Source organism: Sander lucioperca, chromosome 20 (assembly GCF_008315115.2).
Source record: "Sander lucioperca isolate FBNREF2018 chromosome 20, SLUC_FBN_1.2, whole genome shotgun sequence".
In the NCBI taxonomy this organism is placed as follows: domain Eukaryota; kingdom Metazoa; phylum Chordata; class Actinopteri; order Perciformes; family Percidae; genus Sander; species Sander lucioperca.
The window spans coordinates 26,379,345-26,398,334 of NC_050192.1; the positions used below are offsets into that span (position 1 = coordinate 26,379,345).

At 40.6% G+C, this 18,990-nt stretch overlaps 2 protein-coding genes and 1 long non-coding RNA gene across 6 annotated transcripts in view; all 3 read left to right on the forward strand.

Annotated features, from left to right (window-relative positions):
* The window catches only part of LOC116054802 (NXPE family member 3-like), a 27,849-nt gene continuing 8,859 nt past the window's right edge, over window positions 1-18,990 (forward strand). The window contains exon 1 of one of the 4 annotated variants that reach the window (XM_035996226.1): window positions 1-92. The gene's annotated coding sequence lies outside the window, so the exon portion shown is untranslated. Of the gene's footprint in view, window positions 93-15,393; window positions 15,518-17,311; window positions 17,362-18,990 lie in introns of those variants that run through there. The other 3 variants (XM_035996227.1, XM_035996224.1, XM_035996225.1) reach the window with 3 other exon arrangements.
* LOC116054798 (NXPE family member 3-like) lies at window positions 1,634-8,464 on the forward strand. Its single transcript, XM_031306539.2, has 6 exons — window positions 1,634-1,815; window positions 1,983-2,438; window positions 5,105-5,397; window positions 6,229-6,299; window positions 6,430-6,633; window positions 7,855-8,464. The coding sequence occupies exons 1-6, from the start codon at window positions 1,702-1,704 to the stop codon at window positions 8,406-8,408; spliced, it is 1,692 nt and encodes a 563-aa protein (XP_031162399.1). The 5' UTR covers window positions 1,634-1,701; the 3' UTR covers window positions 8,409-8,464.
* Window positions 8,979-18,990, forward strand: part of LOC118494012 — a 19,286-nt gene continuing 9,274 nt past the window's right edge. The window contains exon 1 of the long non-coding RNA XR_004896081.1: window positions 8,979-9,049. This is a non-coding gene — a long non-coding RNA (uncharacterized LOC118494012). The remainder of the gene's footprint in view (window positions 9,050-18,990) is intronic.

Genomic DNA, 18,990 nt, shown 5'->3' on the forward strand with positions numbered 1-18,990 from the left:
CTCATGTCATCATGCTGCAGGGGTGTCCGTGGCCACTACCTTTACATTTATTACCTGGAAGTCAAGCAAACAGAACGTTTACTGCAAACCAGGAAGATAACGTTCAGGATCACACTGGATTTCATCGCTGTGTTCTCTCCTAAGGATTCTTTGCTGAGGTAAGACACATGATACGCTTTAAAAAAAAACTGTTAAAGGTTTTATTACATCATGAAAACCAAATGTTGCCACTAACTTCTAATATTTACAGTATATGTAATGTGTATACTTTTGAGGTAGTTGTATTTTACTTTGAACACGTCCATTTTATGCTACTTCCTACTTCTGCTCCACTACATTTCAGAGGGAAATATTGTCTTTTGTACTCCGTTACATTTACTCGACTGTAGTTACAGATACTTTGTCGATTAGATTTACATACAGTTAAAAAGATATGATCGGTTTATAAAACAATGCATTGAAAACTTGATGTAAGTCAGGTATTGGCATCAAAATATACTTAATGTACAAAACTGAAAAAAGTACTCATTATGCTGAAGGCCCATTTAAGTACAATATATTATTGTGATATATTTTCCCTCACAGTATCTGTTCTTCTAAACTGCACTTCCATGTGTTTGTGTTTGTTCCTGGCACATAAACCTGTAAGACCTCAGTAGACCTGACAGTGATGAGACTGTTAGCACTGGACAAACCAATCTGACTAAGTGTTCCACACTAAATCGACACATTGTGGGTTAAGACCCATGCCCTTCTCTTGTCTATGGACAAAATGATGTCACCCATGTCCTTTATTGGGCACTCCCCTCACCTCTCTGCCTGTTTGGGAATGTGATTGGCCTGAAACCACATGACCATCTATCCATCCCATCTATGTGTGCCCCATTGGCTGATATGTGAGTGGATCTATATGATTGATTGTCTTTTACATTTTCAAATGTTTTGTAGTGTATGGAAAGTCTCATACACGCATTTTGGCCTTACAGTTCTATTGTAAAGAAGTTTCCATTTGGGTATGCCAAATAGGCAAACATTACCTAAAAGGGCTGGATTTATTAACATACGTAATGTCTGGGAGTTCCAGGTGAACTCATTAAAGCCATTTCATTACAGTACACTAGCTGTGTGGTCGTGCCAGGCTTTGGAGCAGCAAGCTGTGGGTCCAGAAGACTGAAGTTTTCTCCAGATTACATGGAAATCAAAAGAATCGGAATGATAAAAATAAATAAATATATAATAATATGAATATATTTTTTTTCATAACTTTTTTCAGTGTAATTAACTAATTAACAGGAGACAAGCATCTTTGATCTGTGTAGTCAGAATGAAAACAGATATTTGTGGTACTTTATAGGTCACCTTTGCAGAGTGTGGCATCAGATTGCACAGTCCATATGTTTTCAAAAATGTACATTATGTTGCACAGGGAAAATGATAGGATCACCTAGGTGTGAATCATAACGTTCAACGGTTAGGATACAATACAAATTTCCTGGGAGACTAGATTTAGCTTAGTCATTAAAATTCTTATAAAGTCTGACACACTATTTGTTTAGAGATTTCTCATTTGAATTCTAATTTTTGTAGCAATATAAGTAATATCCTTTAGTATAACAAGGTGTCAGTTACCCCATTGTTTTTGTATTCAATTTTTTATCCAGTACTGGAGGAAGTGCTCACGGTGCTAAGCTGCATCCATTGATGAAGAATATCATGAAGGCCAGAGATTGTATAAGAAAGGAGTACAGCGCCATCTTCCTCTTTCTGGCTGTGGCTGTTTTAATCCTTGTGCTACGTAACATGGAGGTCCTGGAGGTGAGAACTTGGTTTTAGTAGAATCACTTGAAGGGTTGATCCTATTTGAAATGTTTAATTTTAGTCAATTTTCACTCTATTATTTTCAAATGTGTGTTCAATGTGTATATATCTTTGCTTTGTTTAGTTAATTAGCTTTTAGTGCATTTATCACCATCTCTCTGTAGACCCCCAGCCAATTTCAGCATGAGGTGAACTCCACCATCATCGTCCCGAGAGTTTCCACTGTCCCTGACGTGCATCGAGGCTTCTGCACCTTCCAGCCACTGTCCCCTAACGACGCTCTGGAGGAACGCCTCTTACTGGACTCCATTGCTTGGCCTGGAACTTCACTTTTGCCAGCTCCTCTTTCCCTGGAGAAGACCAGTGATCCAGCTCACAGCTCCTTCACCATTCTCCCAGGGAGGGGGGGAGGACAGTGGCACGTAGGGGATCAGCTGGAGGTTAGGATCAAAATCTCTGATTTCCAGGGCCATCCCAAGAAGTCTGGAGGGGACTTCTTACTCGCCCGACTGCACAACCCGAAGTTTGGTGCAGGTGTGGTTGGGCAAGTGGTGGATCATCTGAATGGCAGCTACTCTGCTGTATTCCCTTTACCCTGGGAAGGAGATGCGCAGGTTGAGGTAATGCTAAAAACTATCATGTTAAATGTGGATGTATTGTAGGTGTTGTTTAATCTTTCTAGAATCAAACTAAGCCCCGCCCTCCTTTGTTACTGTTGCCAGAGATAGTTTAGAACTGAGACGCCATAACTCAAAGTAATTTCCTGTATCTGTGTCACGTTGGCTTCGCCACTGCCGTGCCTCTTCAGGAGATTAGAGGCAGGTCCTGAGTATATTGATCCCAATGGGAGAAGTGAACATGAACACAGATTATGACCAATTATTTTGCCCCATAGTAACCAAAGTAAATATTTGACCCATTTTTCACAAGCCACATATCTCCTGAATGCATTATTATGAATCCCACTTGGTTTCTTGGCAAGACCCGCCCTATGAAGCAGCCCGATTGGTTGGGGATGGGCATTGACCTTGAGTAGTTCAGGTCAGGATAGTAGATTGGTCAGGGGATAGGACCTTAGGGACTGTTCGTTATTTAATTAAGGGGCAACCGGAGGAGTTTTGTGGTCTCTAACCTAAAAAGACATGACCCTCCCCTTATTAGTAAAAATTTTCCTGTGACCCTCCAAAACAACTTGAAAAAGAGGCATGAGCCTCCCCTTGCATGCAAGTTTGCACTTAGCAAAGAAGTACACACACCATTTGATTTTTACAACCATGACATACAGCAGTTAACCTCGCATTCTCATCTTACACATCCCACTCCTCTGTTATGGTGTGGTGGCCATTTCAGTAGATTTACTCACTGACATTGTTGTGGAAACACAATAAGCATGGAAACTAAATGCACACTTCATGCATTACTGCATTACTTCAAATACTAAGTTCCTCCTCTAGTAAACTAGTATTCACATGAAATAAAACAATAAAACATTGAGACCATTCAGCAAAGGACGCTGGGATATAACCAATTCAACACTGGTTGCTATGGACTTGTCACTAGGCTTCGTCATTGTATATTTTAGCACATAAGTAAAGCTGCCGACATTTATATACATGGCATTTAGGAAACCTTTATTGCAAGGTTGGCACGGCAAGATGTCCAGACTAGTGCAACAGTAACTTTCGTTTTTTGCGTCCTGCTGCTCCCATCATCAGCCAGGTAATGTTTTTTTTACTAAAGCAGTATATGAAATCAGATGTATTACCTATCACCATTTAGTTGTTTTGTTTTATTTAAGATATTTATAAAATATCTGGTCATGCCAGGTCTAATTATTCCACTAATCTTTTAAACAATGCAATTACCCGTTTCAGCCACCAGGGGGCAGTGCTCCTCCTGCCCCGTCAGCAAACTCCGCGTATGCAGTCAGAACCATCTGCTAGGGGGCCGAGACTGAGAGCTACATGGATAAATATGCACCAAACAAGCCACTTTGAAATTTTGCTCTTTTCATGAATAAAAAAGTTGGGTGACCTCCCCGCCCAGACAAAAAAATGTTGGATGACCCTCCCCTCAGCAAAAAAATAAAAAGACATGACCCTCCCCTATTTTCCTCCGGTGGTCCATTCCATAAATACCGAACGGTCCCTTAACAAATCGGGTACTGTTTCCTCGCATGAACATGGACGCCTGGCCAATTGTAACTCCTGTAATTAATCTCCATGCCTTCTCTTTTCTGGCGGCCCCTCCAGAACGCAGCGCAGATGCGCCCAGTGGAAAATAGGGGTAATGGTACGTGTCCATATAGGCGCCCGCTTTGCAGCATTGCATGCTAGTGGGCTTGCCACTAGCAGCTATAAGTTTCTCTTCAATGACCACTGACAAGCAAGGAAAACTCATAAACTACACCCTCATACAAGCCCGATGGCTGCACCTGAGGCTGTCTGCTCCCAGATTTCAAAATGGACCATAATGGCGGCTCGTTTGGAACACGAAAATAGTTCACCGAAACGTGTTTCTGAAAAATTTTTATTCGTTTTTTGTGTTAGGCGCTGCAGTTGCTGAATCTGTCTTTATTTCAGATCATTTCATTTCAGGCATTTCAAAAGATTTTCTTGAGCTTTTGAGGGCCCTCTAGCCGAGTCAGACGCTCCTCATTTGCATAATGTTGAATTCAGGCAACTTTATGCAAATGAGGAGTGGGCAGCTCGGCTCGGCCCTGCTCCTCCAAAGTTCCCCCAACGCTACCACGATGCATTGCACGGCTGCTCCCATAGAAATGAATGGGAAGCGTGGAAATGACGCTGACAGTGGGCACGTACTATAATAGTACTGTAGCACCAAGGAGCCTCCTACACATGGTAATATGTGCTAGTCGTGAGCGTGATTATTTTTTTGCTCTGTTACTACTGTAGCTAGTGCTTGTGTTTTTTGGTTTCGGAAAGGCTAAGAAGACAACCCTCTTTAAACACTTTAAATCAGAGTATCTCAATTACTGCAGCCCCTTCAAACTTCAACGTGGAGATCCAAAGCTTGACAGACCTGCGGCCTTGCCTACTTAACTTACTGTACGTCTGCTAAGCTACAGTCTTGCATCTGATGTCAGGCTTTATCTTAAAAATGTATTTCCGTTGATCCAGACTAGCTAAGCTATGATTAGACAATCCATGTTAGGGGAGGGCTTTAGTGAATGAACAATTTTTCATGTGTCAAAGAAGTATTTATTTGTCTTTATTGACATGACTGAAAATGACTTAGTGAAAACTTTGGTTCTCTCCTCAATCAGGTGACGCTGGTTCACCCTAGTGAGGCTATCCCAGTGCTGAACCGGCTAAACAGCGAACAGCCTGACAGGCTTTACTTTAAGAGCCTCTTCCGCTCTGGCTCAATCTCTGAAACTAGCATCTGTAACGTCTGCCTACGTCCAACCCAGCCGCTGTGCAACTACACTGACCTCCGTACAGGCGAGCCTTGGTTCTGCTACAAGCCAAAGAAGCTGAGCTGTGATGCCAGGATCAACCACGCAATGGGAAAATACGAACAAACCTTCAGGGCCAATGAGGATAAGCTCTTTCAAAGGTGACAGAGCAGAGAGACAGGGCTGACATTTTGTGTGACTTCTAATGAACACATTCATCTAATGTTACCTATGTAGCTCCTTGGTGGAAGTTTCACAAGTGTGTAACAAAGGGCAGTTAAGATTCAATCTAAATAGATTAAAAGTTTAGATAATACAAATCAAAATAATCAATTTGAAACATACTAGTTGATTTTCAGTTAGACCATTGAATAGTGTTTGCTGTGATTGATTTGGGGGCAGCACAACAAGCTATACCTTATAATTTGTGAAGTTTAATCAGAGCTTGAGACGATGAAAACAGCTGCCTGCTGCTTCTTATCAAAAAGATGTTGAGAGCCGTGAGACCTTTAACCAAAACCATTAGATTGGGATGCTACAACACTGTAGAGCTGAGAGGAACTGCGAGGTCAGGTGATCATTGTCATCATCACTGCGAGCGACCCATTGCTTATATGAATATATTAATTAGTGCAGCTTTATCTCATGAAATGGATTTAAAGATTATTTTTTGGCCATTTTTAGGCCTTTATTGACAGGACAGCTGAAGAAATGAAAGGGGAGAGAGAGGGGGGAATGACATGCAGCAAAGGGCCGCAGGACGAAGTCGAACCTGGGCCCGCTGCGTCGAGGAGTAAACCTCTATATATGGGCACCTGCTCTACCAACTGAGCTATCCGGGCGCCCACGAAATGGTTTTTTAAAGGCTATGTTTTGTGTAATTATGTATGAACTTTCAAGGAGTTTTTTCAAATTTTAGTGCTTGAATTTGTAGTTTAAACTTAATGAAATTATTTCAAATGCCTGCCTTCTTTTTGTGTGCTCTTCTTCAGGGGTGTCAACTTGAAAGTCTTCATTCGGGCTTCAGGACCTAATATTGTCACCATGTTGCCAAAAATGAAAGGTAAAGCAGGGTGTTCATTTTCTGCCACCACAGGAAGTTATATATTTAGTATCGATAGTAAGGATAGTCCATAATAAAGGAAAACGATTTTTAAAAATAACCCTGCCCTTATCATTTAACTTCCTCTCAGGCCAATCAGAGGTGAAGAGCAGCAGCATGAAGTCGGGACCCTCTGGTTATTACTACCAGGGTGTGTGGCGAGCACTCGGTGGTACCACAGTTCGGCAATTTGACAACTCTGCCATCATTCAGTGTCTGAAAGGCAAGGGGGTCTACATGTATGGAGACTCTACCGTCAGGCAGTTTTTTGAGTACCTCAACGCAGCACTACCAGGTAACTGAACAGTTTGATTTTGAGTTTTTAGAAGTCCATGTGATTCAATTCCATAAATTTGGTGATAGAGATGATTTAAATAGCTCAATCTCCAAACTACCCCTGCTACGCAAAAATCCTGGAATCTGTGGTAAACAACCAACTCAAGTCTTTTCTTGCAAGTCACTCAGTTTTAAGCCTGTACCAGTCTGGATTTAGAGCTAATCACAGCACTATTTCAGCAGTTACAGTAGTTACAAATGATATAATATCTCATTCTGCATTAGATAAGATTAGATAAGAAACACTGTGCTGCCCTTTTGGTGGGTCTGTCAAAAGCATTTGACACAGTTTATCATCCTTTGCTTTTACAATAATGATGTAGTATCGGTTTGGGCAGAAAGGCTTGTGACTGGTTTCAAAGTTGTCTGGTTGTGTTTGAGAGGCTTCAGTGTGTAAATTCAGGAGGTGCACAATCAGAGTTTTGGCTGGTAACAAAGGGTGTGCCGCAATGTTTCATTTTAGGTCCACTCCTTTTCACCATTTTTATCAAAAATATTGTCTCTTCTTTGAATGGTTTTCAAGCTCATCTTTATGCTGATGATACTATTATATATCGTGTTGCTGATTCTGTGCAACTGGCCATAGAGAGCCTGCAACTTTCTTTTAATGCTCTTTGAGAAGCTCTTATTAGTAAGTTTGTTTTTTTAGTTTAAAGAACATACCACTCAGCCCTGGGGATTATTACCAGTGACAGCTACAATATACACTATTAAATCCTCTATGGTAAGGTCAGTTGGTCCTCTCTAATACGAGAGAGACGTAATCACTATTATCTGTATATCTTTAAAGCCCTGCTCGGAAAATTACCCTTATATCTTACATCTATGTTGAATGTTCCAATATATGATGGTAATTTTTCTGGTCCAATTTTAACTCGCTCCAGGTGCTGGGTGGTTCCCCATGACCTAAAATGTAATACTTAAAGATACTTTAGGACTCTACTTAATAACCATCCACTATCCTTCTGTAACAGTTTGAACTGATATTGTTGTTTGTATGATTGTATTTCTATTTCAACTGGTTTGTTATTGATTGTTTGATGTCTTTGTTCATGCTCAGCAGCATTAAAAATGAGGGTCTCCCTCAACTAATTCCCGCGAGTCTTCAATAAAGGTTTAAAAATGAAGACAAGAATTGTTCACACTGCAGCTTAATCTTTTCCCTCTGTAATACTTTCAGACCTTAAGGAGTTTGACCTGCACAGCCCGAAGAAAGCTGGACCGTACATCTCCTTGGACTATGCAAACAACATCTTGTTGATGTCACGCTTCCATGGTCCTCCTATCCGTATTGTCCCTGTCTCAACCAGCGAGCTTCGTTACATTGCCAATGAAATTGATGGCTTAGTTGGAGGCACGAACACTGTTGTAATTTTTGGTATTTGGGCTCACTTTGGAACTTTCCCCATGGAGATCTACATCCGGCGGCTGCAGAACATCCGCAGGGCGGTGGCGCGGCTGCTAGACAGGGCTCCAGGCACGGTGGTCATCATCCGGACAGGGAACGCCAAAGTTTTGTCACTTAGTGTGTCGCTAACCAACAGCGACTGGCACTCGCTGCAGTGTAACAAGGTGCTCAGAGCCGTGTTCAAAGGACTGAACGTTCATCTGATCGATGCCTGGGAGATGGTTTTTGCCCACCAACTGCCACACGACCTCCACCCACCATCTCCTATAATTAAAAATATGATTAACGTTATTTTGTCCTACGTGTGCCCTCAAAAGGGCGACTAGATGTGTGTGTGTTGGGGGAGAGGAGTGGGGATTAAAACGCAACCTGTTTTTACCAAGTGTTGGATTTTTCCTTCAGCAGTCCATGCACTGACTAGACTAACTACAATGTTTCTATTTTTATTTTCAGTCAGGGAATGTTGAGTGAGCACAAAAGAAACAAGACTGGATGGAAAGCAGCTCCAAGGCCAATGGCTTAATAATCACACTTATCACATACTGTACAACTTCATGCCCAAGTTTTGGGATTGTCAAGAAAAAATTCCAGCCAGGCAGGAAATCACAAACCAATGCAGAATCTGATTAAGCAGATTAAGACAAGATAGTATTGCCATGGAACTTCCTCCTTACATAATTCATAGTCAGTCTATGAAAGAAACGATGGGGTTCTAATGACAATAGGCTGGGATTTAAAGCAACACTAGAGAACTTTACCCCCTTCGGTCCCCCTACCTGTAGGGCCTACAGGTTGTGTCATTGGAACTACAGCTTGCGCTACCCGATCTGGCAAACTTGCATAATGTTATGTAATTGGCAATTTTGCTTCCAACCTGTAGGGGGACCGAAGTTGGAAAAAATCTTTTAGTGTTGCTTTAAAGACACTCATCCAGCAGTTACCTGTACTCTGCTGGTTTGACTCCAAGGTGCGATCTGGTCACTGTAGATCACCATAGTTTTCTTGTGCAATTAGTGTTTCAAGAAACAAGTTAGGGTACAAATATACTTTACCTTCCTGGTCAAATAAATTCTGGATCTGACAACTTATCTTGTCACTTCTTCTTCTAGCCTGACTTGGACACCTTCTGTAATTCCACATCATTATAAATGAAACTCACACTATAAACTTGAATTAATCAAGTGGAACTTTAACCATTTACTTTTGGGAGAATATTACTAATATTCAAACATCTGTTGAAACGTCATGTTTAATATTTTGTAGTGCTGCTATGTTGTTTTCAACAGCTCTTTGTTTTGTTTTAATGATCAGTAAGTTTTCAAATGAGGGTTGCATGAACTGCAATCAAGGCACATGTATTTATATTACACATTTTATACAAAGGGTAAATTCAAAGCAGTAAATTCACTGACAAAGCAGATGGATATGGCGTCACCTTGTGTAATGTTTACAATGCAGATCATTGGCATTAGGTCTGGCAATATGAGTAATTAGTCCATACATGCGAAATGAAATTATATTGGCCTCCAATCCAAATTTTACCCTATCACTATCCTATGCTTATACCACAGATAAACCTAGTAACCCTCGCCCCCTAAAAACAACAATGGGACACCCTCTGGGAAAAGAACATTAGATCTGGATCTCTTCAAAGATCAATACTTATCATATTAATACTTATTACTACCCATCACTAATGAATAGGCTAGATTGCCTTATAACCTTATCACCAGTGGGAGGCAGCAATGGCATATCAGTGCCTAGTCTGCCAACAGAAGAACTTTTTTTTTTTTTTCAACAAAAGGTGCAAGTTCTTAAACACAGTCCAGGCTTGTTTGGATTTCACATTTTTCTCCAGTTTTTTTGGCAAATATCTCCAGCAGGTGCCGGTAACAACAACAACAGAAATGTCTCCAGCCATAAAATGAAAATGGAGAAGAGGCTTCTGACAACAAATCGTAACTTCTTGTTTTGAATATGCATATGTTTAACGTTGTGGGACTGCAAGCATGACAATCATAAGAATGATATGTTTAGATTAAGACTCAAAGCTCACAGATGTAAGCTAAAGCTGAATACAACTGCAAGGAGACAATCTTCCATTCCTTTACTGTTGTTTACTCTGTGTGTGTGTGTGTGTGTGTGTGTGTGTGTGTGTGTGTGTGTGTGTGTTGTTGGCCTGTCAAATCTGACTCCTATTAATTAATTCCTGCGCCTTCTTTAATCGGACTTAAGTTTACCAGAACACAAGAATCAATCTGAGACGAAGAGTTCAGTTAAGCAAATTTACTGAGTACAGCATAAGACAGGGCTCTCAAGTGTCACGCATTGAGCGTGACACATTGTATTTCTCACGTGGAAAAACTATTTTATAATATATTTAATAAGCTGCAGCGCCCAAAATTTCTCTGGCGCGCCGCTCTCACTGTGGAACCGGCAGGAATCAAGCGCGTCTCCCCTGGAGTTCTTAAACGTGAATTATACTAGACGCATCCAAGGTGGCGCGTGCCATCGTGACGTCAAAATGACGTAATATCCTGCCGGCGCACCCGATTTATGGCGTGTTAGCAGAGGTCGCGCACGGCTCTTTTTTTTTCAGCGGCGTGCGACAAAGCGGAAACGGGAGGCCTGAACGAGTTCGCCGACAACCAGATGCCAGGACTCTCAGAGTGACTGCAAGTCTCTCTTGTAAACTTACTGGGTTAAGATGAGTTCTTTTATGGCGAATGAAAGGCTTGATCCGACGAAGTAGGTCATCCAATCAAATCGAAGCATTGACGGCAATGCTGCAGCCAGTTCTGCCGTTGTTTACTTTTTTCTTCTTCTTCTAGTCTGTAGAAAGAGCAACGTCGGTAGCCTTTGCTCATTAGCGCCACCTCTGTTCAGGAGAAGACTGCAACTAGTGTCGCGAGCACCAGCGCGGGTATAAATAGTCATGGCGATCCCATGACGTCATATTTGTACGCGCCAGCTGGGCTGCGTCCAGTATATAACAGCCTTTAGTTGAGCCTGCCACTTACCAGCCAATCAAAAAAAAAGAAAGGGGCTACACAGTAGCCAATCAGAAAATATTACTATTGTATCTGGATAAGATTTAACGCAACAACCAATGAAAAAAAAAAGCATAGAGCAGCGTACAGACACTTCCCTAAACGTTCGCTCATTCAGAGACCAGAGATCCAAATGGGGCTCTGTGTCTGAGATCTATCGTATCAGCAGAGCAATCACGTAATGCACAGCAGACTATGGTGCAGGTAGATTATTTTCTGAAATATAGTGACTATTATAACTTTATTTTTCTCAAAATATCACGACTCCTCCAAATCTCAGAGAACACAGACATATTTTGAGTGTGCACAAAGTTTTGAACATGAGCAGAAATCTTGCTCAAACTTAACAATATTACAGTACAGGGGTTTATTAATAAATTAAAATGAATTAATGTATGTATGATTAATGTATCATTGAGGTGAATAATTGTCATATGCACATACTCAACAAAAGATGCAAAAGAGAAGGGAAGAGTAAATGATGCTATGATATGAATAAATAGTTGAAAGCAATACAGAATGCCTGAGAGCCTTATTGCAATATTTTCCATTATGTTTTTATATTTGGATTGTAATCTATGTTTCCCTTTACATAAAGATATTTCCAGCATAAATTGATTCAGAAAAAGGTAGAAATAGGTGCATACAAATTCACCAGAATGCAGGAAATGATCATTAGTCACCATGCGGAAATGGAATAAATACTTTGTATTTGGTTGAATTGTCAGTGCCATGTGTCAAATATATTCTTCTGCAAGTCTGAGAAATTATTAATAATAACAACAAAAACACTAATAATAGGAAACACACCCATTCCCGCGATCCGTCCAACCCGCCCCCCTCTTTGACCCCCTGACAGGGGGGGGCTGACAGGTGGGGGGTAGAATGTCACTCTTGCCTGTCTTCAAAACTTGAGAGCCCTGATAAGAGTTTGTGGATTCACAAACGGCGTCTTAGTTTTCCTGGCAATAGACCCTTTTAAGTCAGAGCGGGGGCCCGTTTCAGGAAGGAGGTTTAACAAACTCTGAGTCTAACCCTGAACTCTGAGTTGATTTACTCTGAGATGGAAACTCTTGAGTTTTCGGTTCCACAACAGCTGATTTGAGTTGGTTCAATCAACTCAGAGTAGGTTCACTCAGAGTTAAGCGCGTGCACCACCACAATAAAAAGGCAGAGTGAATGGAGCCATGATACTACGATTCACCATGGTAACAACCACAAACAAACTGGTCGGCAGAAATACTCATGCGCACATACAGCGAGTTTGAACATGTATTTCGTTAAAAAAGCAACACAGCAGCCACTGCAAAAAGAGAGAGAATTGGTGTGGGAGAAAATTGCTGTTCGAGTCAATGCGTAAGCATTGACAGTGTATTAGTTTCATATTTAATCACAGGTAACCTATAATATTACTGGTGAAAACTGGAATTGTATTACACCTATAATTTCATTTGGGTGCAATCCTGCGGGCGAAAAAGTAAGCTACTAATCCCATTCTGAGCCTGCAGCACCATGATTATTAACAGAAATATAATTTATAATCATTTAATTCTTTTTAATGGCTCTCACTGGTTTGTGTCCAGGGAACACTACAAAAACATTTTAAAAAACGTTTCAGAGCGAGGCACACTTTTCTGACAGCTCTGCATACAGTGGCTTTACTAATATGCTCCGCATCACCAATGTTGTAAAGAAAACTGCCGTTTGCAAAAAAAAAAATAATGTGACACAAAGAATCTGCTGGGATGTAAAAGCATGTCCACGATGGTGGATGTTAGTGATATGAGGACGGATAAAGTATCTACATATCTAATCGACTGTGAAGAAAATACCTCTCAAATCGGTTATCTGGAAATGAAAATATCTAGTCGGGACTCATATCATCTCCCGACGTAAACTCTCTGTGAAGTAGGCCTAATACAGCTTTTTCATCAACGGGATCATCGACAAAAGGACATGCAATGTTTGAGAAAAAAAACGTTTTATAATCTGCCTAACACAGTTCATAAACCAACCCTGTTTTTTTATTCATGCAGATAACAAACTGCGCTAAAATGCGCCTGATACAGACTGACTGAATGAATGAATGAGTCAGAGGGAGGAGACTGAGAGAAACTCAAGGTTTATTGAAGAAAACCTGCTCCCGACCAGGTTAGGTTCACAGGCTCAGTTACCATAGTAACTGACTCTGAGGTTAAGTTACCTCTCTTTCTGAAACAGGCTGGAGTAACCCCTCTCTCTCAGGTTTGATTAACCTCCCTTTTATGAAACAGAAAACCCAGAATTTCCCTCATCTCAGGGTTAACAAACTCAGAGTTTTCACTAAACCTGCTTTCTGAAACGGGCCTCAGGTCTACCAAGATCTCATCTGAAAATGAACGCTGATCTGAGTTTACCCTATGTCTTTTATTCTCTCCTCACAGGGGTTGTCTCCTAGTTTCTAGACAGAAACTTACACACACACACACACACACACACACACACACACAAGGCTTGTGGTGCAACTTCCTGTCTGTTCAGCAACTTTGACTACCTTTCCTTTTTTTATTATTATTCTTTTTTTCTTATATATACATACACATACGTACACAAATGTGCACACATATGCATATACACACACGTATACACATACAAAGATAAATAAAATGACAATGACATAACTTGCATGGGGGTGTGTGCAGTCATTGAGGAAGTGGCTATACTCCAGGTTTGTGAAAGATAACAGTTTCTGTCTAAGAACAAAGACGGAAAAAAAAACATAACATAAATCAAAAACAAATAGGAGGTTGGTTTAGTCTTTACCTGTCTTACGCTTGTTACTAGGCTGTAGTAAGTTGTGATGCGCATTAATGCAAACTACATATTTCATTGAGATACAACACTTTAATTTGTTAACTATATCGTCTGTTGTCTTTAGGACATGGCTGCTAAGAAAGGTGACCATATAAAATTATACTCATCTAGAGAGTCTACATTCATGAAGTTTAGCTATTTTCAACAGTGCATCTATCCAGTCTTGAATGTGTGGAGCACTGCTTTCTCTCCATTTACAAAAAATCAGCTTTTTGGCAACAGCAAAGGCTACCGACATTCACTTATTATGATGTTGATTAGGCAATCTTGATAGAACCCCTATCATACAGAGTACAGGGTCAGGTTGGATACACATTTTTGACACGTCACAGATTGTTCTGAAAACTTCAACCCAAAGATTTTGAGCAGTGACACATTCCCATATCATATGTAGGTATGACCCTTTATCAGATGAACATTTCCAACAAGTGTTGTCTGGCCTCAGTCCCACCCTCCACATCCTACTGGGAGTCCAATGATACCTGTGTATTGTTTTAAGCTGAGTTAGTTTAAGTGAGACATTTTTAGAATTAGACTGAGCTTTTCTCCAGACTTCGCTCCATTCCTCCTCAGTTATATCACATCTTAGATCCATGGCCCAAGCCCTTTTAAGAGCAGGAAAGTTAGATGATATTATATGTATAACCTCTTTATAGAAATTTTTAAAATATCTTTTACAAGTAAACATTTATCCCAATAGGATGTTTTGGGCGGTTCTTTTGCATGATTCTTAAAAGTAGTAATTTCACTTCTCTGTTGGAGATAGCTCCACCAAGGTATTTGTTTAGGAGAGATTTCTGAGTTTATTTCTGCATATGCTTTAAACCCTTTATCATTATAGAGATCAGCTACTTCATTAATCTTATCCCCATATAAACAGTGCCATCTAATTTGTTTTCCATCTATCGTAATAGATGGGTTATCCCACATTGGTGTCCATGGGGACTGTGCCACAGATTCTTTTGTATATCTGTGTGGCTTTTTCCAGATATAATATACAAAGTTTAAGCATGGGTGGGTAAGATCTTTTCTGCACTGTTTTATAAAGAGACAATGTTTTTATCCTGTGTTCCTGCTTATCTGTCTAGTACACAATGCATTATTATGCCAGAAAAGGCTTGAACTATAGTCAACGGCTTAAGGCTAACCTTCTATGCGTCAGTGACATTTCCTTGAACCACTTCCTCAATGACTGCACACAGCTTCTTTTGCAACGTGTACAAATATAACTGCTAATATTCTACAGTGTGTGTGTGTGTGTGTGTGTGTGTGTGTGTGTGTGTGTATGAGCGACTGAAGGTGTGTCAGACGTTGTTGGGTGAACATACAGATGCTTGAGTGTTTTTTAATGTTACCTGTTGACTGCTGGAGCAAACGATGCAATAACATTTATATTTTATCTTATGTCATCATGCTGTAGGGCTGTCTGTGGCCACTTCCTTACATTTATTACCTAGAAGTCAAGCAAACGGAACCACGTTTTCTGCAAACCAACAAGATACGATCGGGATCACACTAGATTCTTTGCTGAGGTAAGACACATGATACGCTTAAAAAAATCAAATTAAAAGTTTCATTACATCATGAAAACCAAATGTTGCCACTAATTTCTAATATTTACAGTATATATAATGTGTATACTTTTGAGGTAGTTGTATTTTACTTTGAACACGTCCATTTTATGCTACTTCCTACTTCTGCTCCACTACATTTCAGAGGGAAATATTGTCTTTTGTACTCTGTTACATTTACTCGACTGTAGTTACAGATACTTTGTCGATTAGATTTACATACAGTTAAAAAGATATGATCGGTTTATAAAACCATGCATTGAAAACTTGATGTAAGTCAGGTATTGGCATCAAAATATACTTAATGTACAAAACTGAAAAAGTACTCATTATGCTGAAGGCCCGTTTAAGAACAATATATTATTGTGATATATTTCCCCTCACAGTATCTGTTCTTCTAAACTGCACTTCCATCTGTTTGTGTTTGTCCCTGGCACATTGCTGTACTATTTGGATATTTCAATGTAAACGCACATTGATTGATTGGGATTTAATGGGATTTACAAACAAATGATCGATTAGTCCTTTAGATCAGAACCTAAACCTGTAAGACCTCAATAGACCTGACAGTGATGAGACTGTTAGCACTGGGCAAACCAATCTGTCTAAGTGTTCCACACTAAATAGGCACATTTTGGGTTAAGACCCATGCCCTTCTCTTGTCTATGGACAAAATGGTGTCACCCATGTCATTTATTGGGCACTCCCCTCACCTCTCTGCCAGTTTGGGAATGTGATTGGCATGAAACCACATGACCATCTATCCATCCCATCTATATGTGTCCCATTGGCTGATATGTGAGCAGTGTGTGAACTACAGGGGAGCTAGGGGGAGCTCGGCTCCCCTTGATAAGATATGGGCTCCCCTGAAAACTGTGATTTGTGAAATTTTGGGGGGTCTCTTAAAATAATGACAATGTGTCATTTTGACGGGCAATTTCAGTTTTGTGTAATGTGATCATCATGGATTATTATGTGTAAAATTGCAAAAATATCATTCAATAATTCACTTCAATAAAGATAACTATACATGCTATTCTTGTCATGAGCATCAAGTTCAACTCATGTTTGGTATATGTTAACTCAAAGATTCGTAGAAAAAATATAAACGTTGGAGGCCATTAATCGGCGCACAAAGTCCTTGAAATCCATTCTGCTATTAGCATCATATAGCCATGGCAAAAAGAAAACTAGGCAGTTTAAGTCATTTTGGTTTTAGTAAGAAATTGTGTAGCGATGACGTTAATAGCACGACCGATTCACCTGCTGCAAGCTCTGTCAGCACATTTCCCGCCGGGGTGACAACACAAGAAGAAGCTGAAGAAGCTGAAGAAATAATGTCCTCTCTGGCTGAAGATGGTGGTGGTAACAGCTCGTCAGAGGCCGGTCATGATCCTATCCCCTCTTGCTCCTCTCTCCCGTTAAATTGGAACAGCCAGCAGTGGAGAGACTGGAAGAGCCGATATACATGGCTGTTTGTTAAAGATGGAAGCTTGGGGTGCATCGCTTAGGCCTAATTGAACGGAGGAATTATAGTATTCTTCGGTAGCCTGAGTAACTTTAACCGTTGTTCATGTGAAATCTCAAAGACAGCCTGATGCTTTGTTTATAGACTATTTGTGGGTGGCTGTTTGCTGTTTGACCTATCAATTCCTGTCGATAAAGTATAATAGGGTAAATCCTGTATAGTGCATACACTTGTAGCTGTTATGTATCTTTGTAAGTCATCGCAAGCGCATTCTGTAAGTGTTGCTGTAATTTTAACATTCAGACTTTTTCCTTTTCTAAGTGCACCTTGGAAGTAGGTGAAGTTGTGCTGGATATAACCACTCTGCGTCTGTAATGAAAGTGAAAACAGCCTCTGAGAGGCTATCTTTGGTTGCTGCTAAGATTGCATGGGGGTGTGTGCAGTCATTGAGGAAGTGGCTATACTCCAGGTTTGTGAAAGATAACAGTTTCTGTCGAAGAAACTAGAGAAGATAATTGGCCAGGTTAGCTCAGTTTATAGAGCAGGGGCATGTATATAGAGGTTTACTCCTCAACGCAGCAGCCATGGGTTTGACTCTGACCTGCGGCCCTTTGCTGCATGTCATCCCTCCCCCCCCTCTCTCCCCTAAATTTTTTTAAAGTGGCTTTTTTGTTCTAAAAAGCCTTTTAAAATGTCAATGATGTCATACACATATACGGCCAGAGATACTGCTTTACGGCAAGCTCTGAGTCACTTCCTTTTTTCTCTCGAGGCATCGACAACACAGCTGACAGGTTAGGCTCTCCCTGTCAGTACACGGGCTAGAAAGAGGTTTGCTAATGTTTTAAAGACCACGCCGAAATATTCACTCTGACATTCTGGTTCTGCTTCGGATGCCGTCATGCGGGATCTTCGATTGTAATCAGTCCTTCACTGACCAATCAGCATTCATTAGCAGAATGCTAGCGTGTTATGGGCAACAACGACTCAACCTGTAAGAAATCGAAAGGACGTAAGTACTCGTTCATTCAACTTTTGACCTATAATCCATGTTGAACTTGCAAAAACTACAATCAAATCTGAGATTTCTCAACGACAATCAGGCGAAAGAGACAAATTTAGCCGTCTAGCTCCATAGACTCCCATTCATTTTGCACTCGCCTGCGATCACCCACCCCCAGTGGAACTCTGGTGGAACTGTAACCAAATTCAGCACAATGGGGCTGAATAGGGAGTGAAAAGGCTTTCCGTAGACAGGCTTTGGTAGCCGTTAGCATCCCTTTGACTGCCATTCATTTTGACGTCACTTTGACAGCAAATAACTTTACATCTGAAGTAAAATATATATAATATATAAAAGCTCCATTACCTTGTACCTCACGTTATGGCTCCGTAGCAAAACATTTTTTTAAAATAGGCTAACGATTGTGTCATAACCACGCGACTTACTGTCGCATAGTAGAGGAATTACCGTATAGTACAGGAGAAGCTCGCAGGCAATTTCGACTTACATTAGCTGTTTAAGTTTAATTACTAATGTTAACTAGCATTTTAGTTAGCAATAATTACCCTGTGCCTATGTTATATCCTTACATATGCCTACGCTCTCCGTCTCTGCAAAATTAGGAATGATTGAGATTTCTCTTGGCACAGCTACCAGAAGACTTCCAACTTTCAGACAGGTTGCTCACATTTACGTCGTCTCTCTCAGTTGGAGGCTGCACAGTAACGCTCAGCCATCACCGGAAAAGTGCTTCTAATAGCCTTCACTGGTCTCCATCCAGAGTCTATGGGGTCGCTGTGTCCATTCTTTTTACTGTCTATGGTTTTCAAGCCATGATGTCTCTCTCTTTCTCATGGGTGGGCCAAATTCTCTGGGCGCAAAGCAGAGAAAGGGGAGGTAACCTTGCTCGCTATGACGACATAAGGAGGAGATTCCAGATTCGCCTGAATCTGAGCTTACTTT

Excerpts from the sequence above, each read along its gene's own strand:
- LOC116054798 (XM_031306539.2), top strand. The coding sequence starts at position 1,702 with ATGAAGAATATCATGAAGGCCAGAGATTGTATAAGAAAGGAGTACAGC. Across the intron at positions 2,439-5,104 it reads AAGGAGATGCGCAGGTTGAG|GTGACGCTGGTTCACCCTAG; the intron begins GTAATGCTAAAA and ends CTCCTCAATCAG. Across the intron at positions 6,634-7,854 it reads CCTCAACGCAGCACTACCAG|ACCTTAAGGAGTTTGACCTG; the intron begins GTAACTGAACAG and ends TAATACTTTCAG.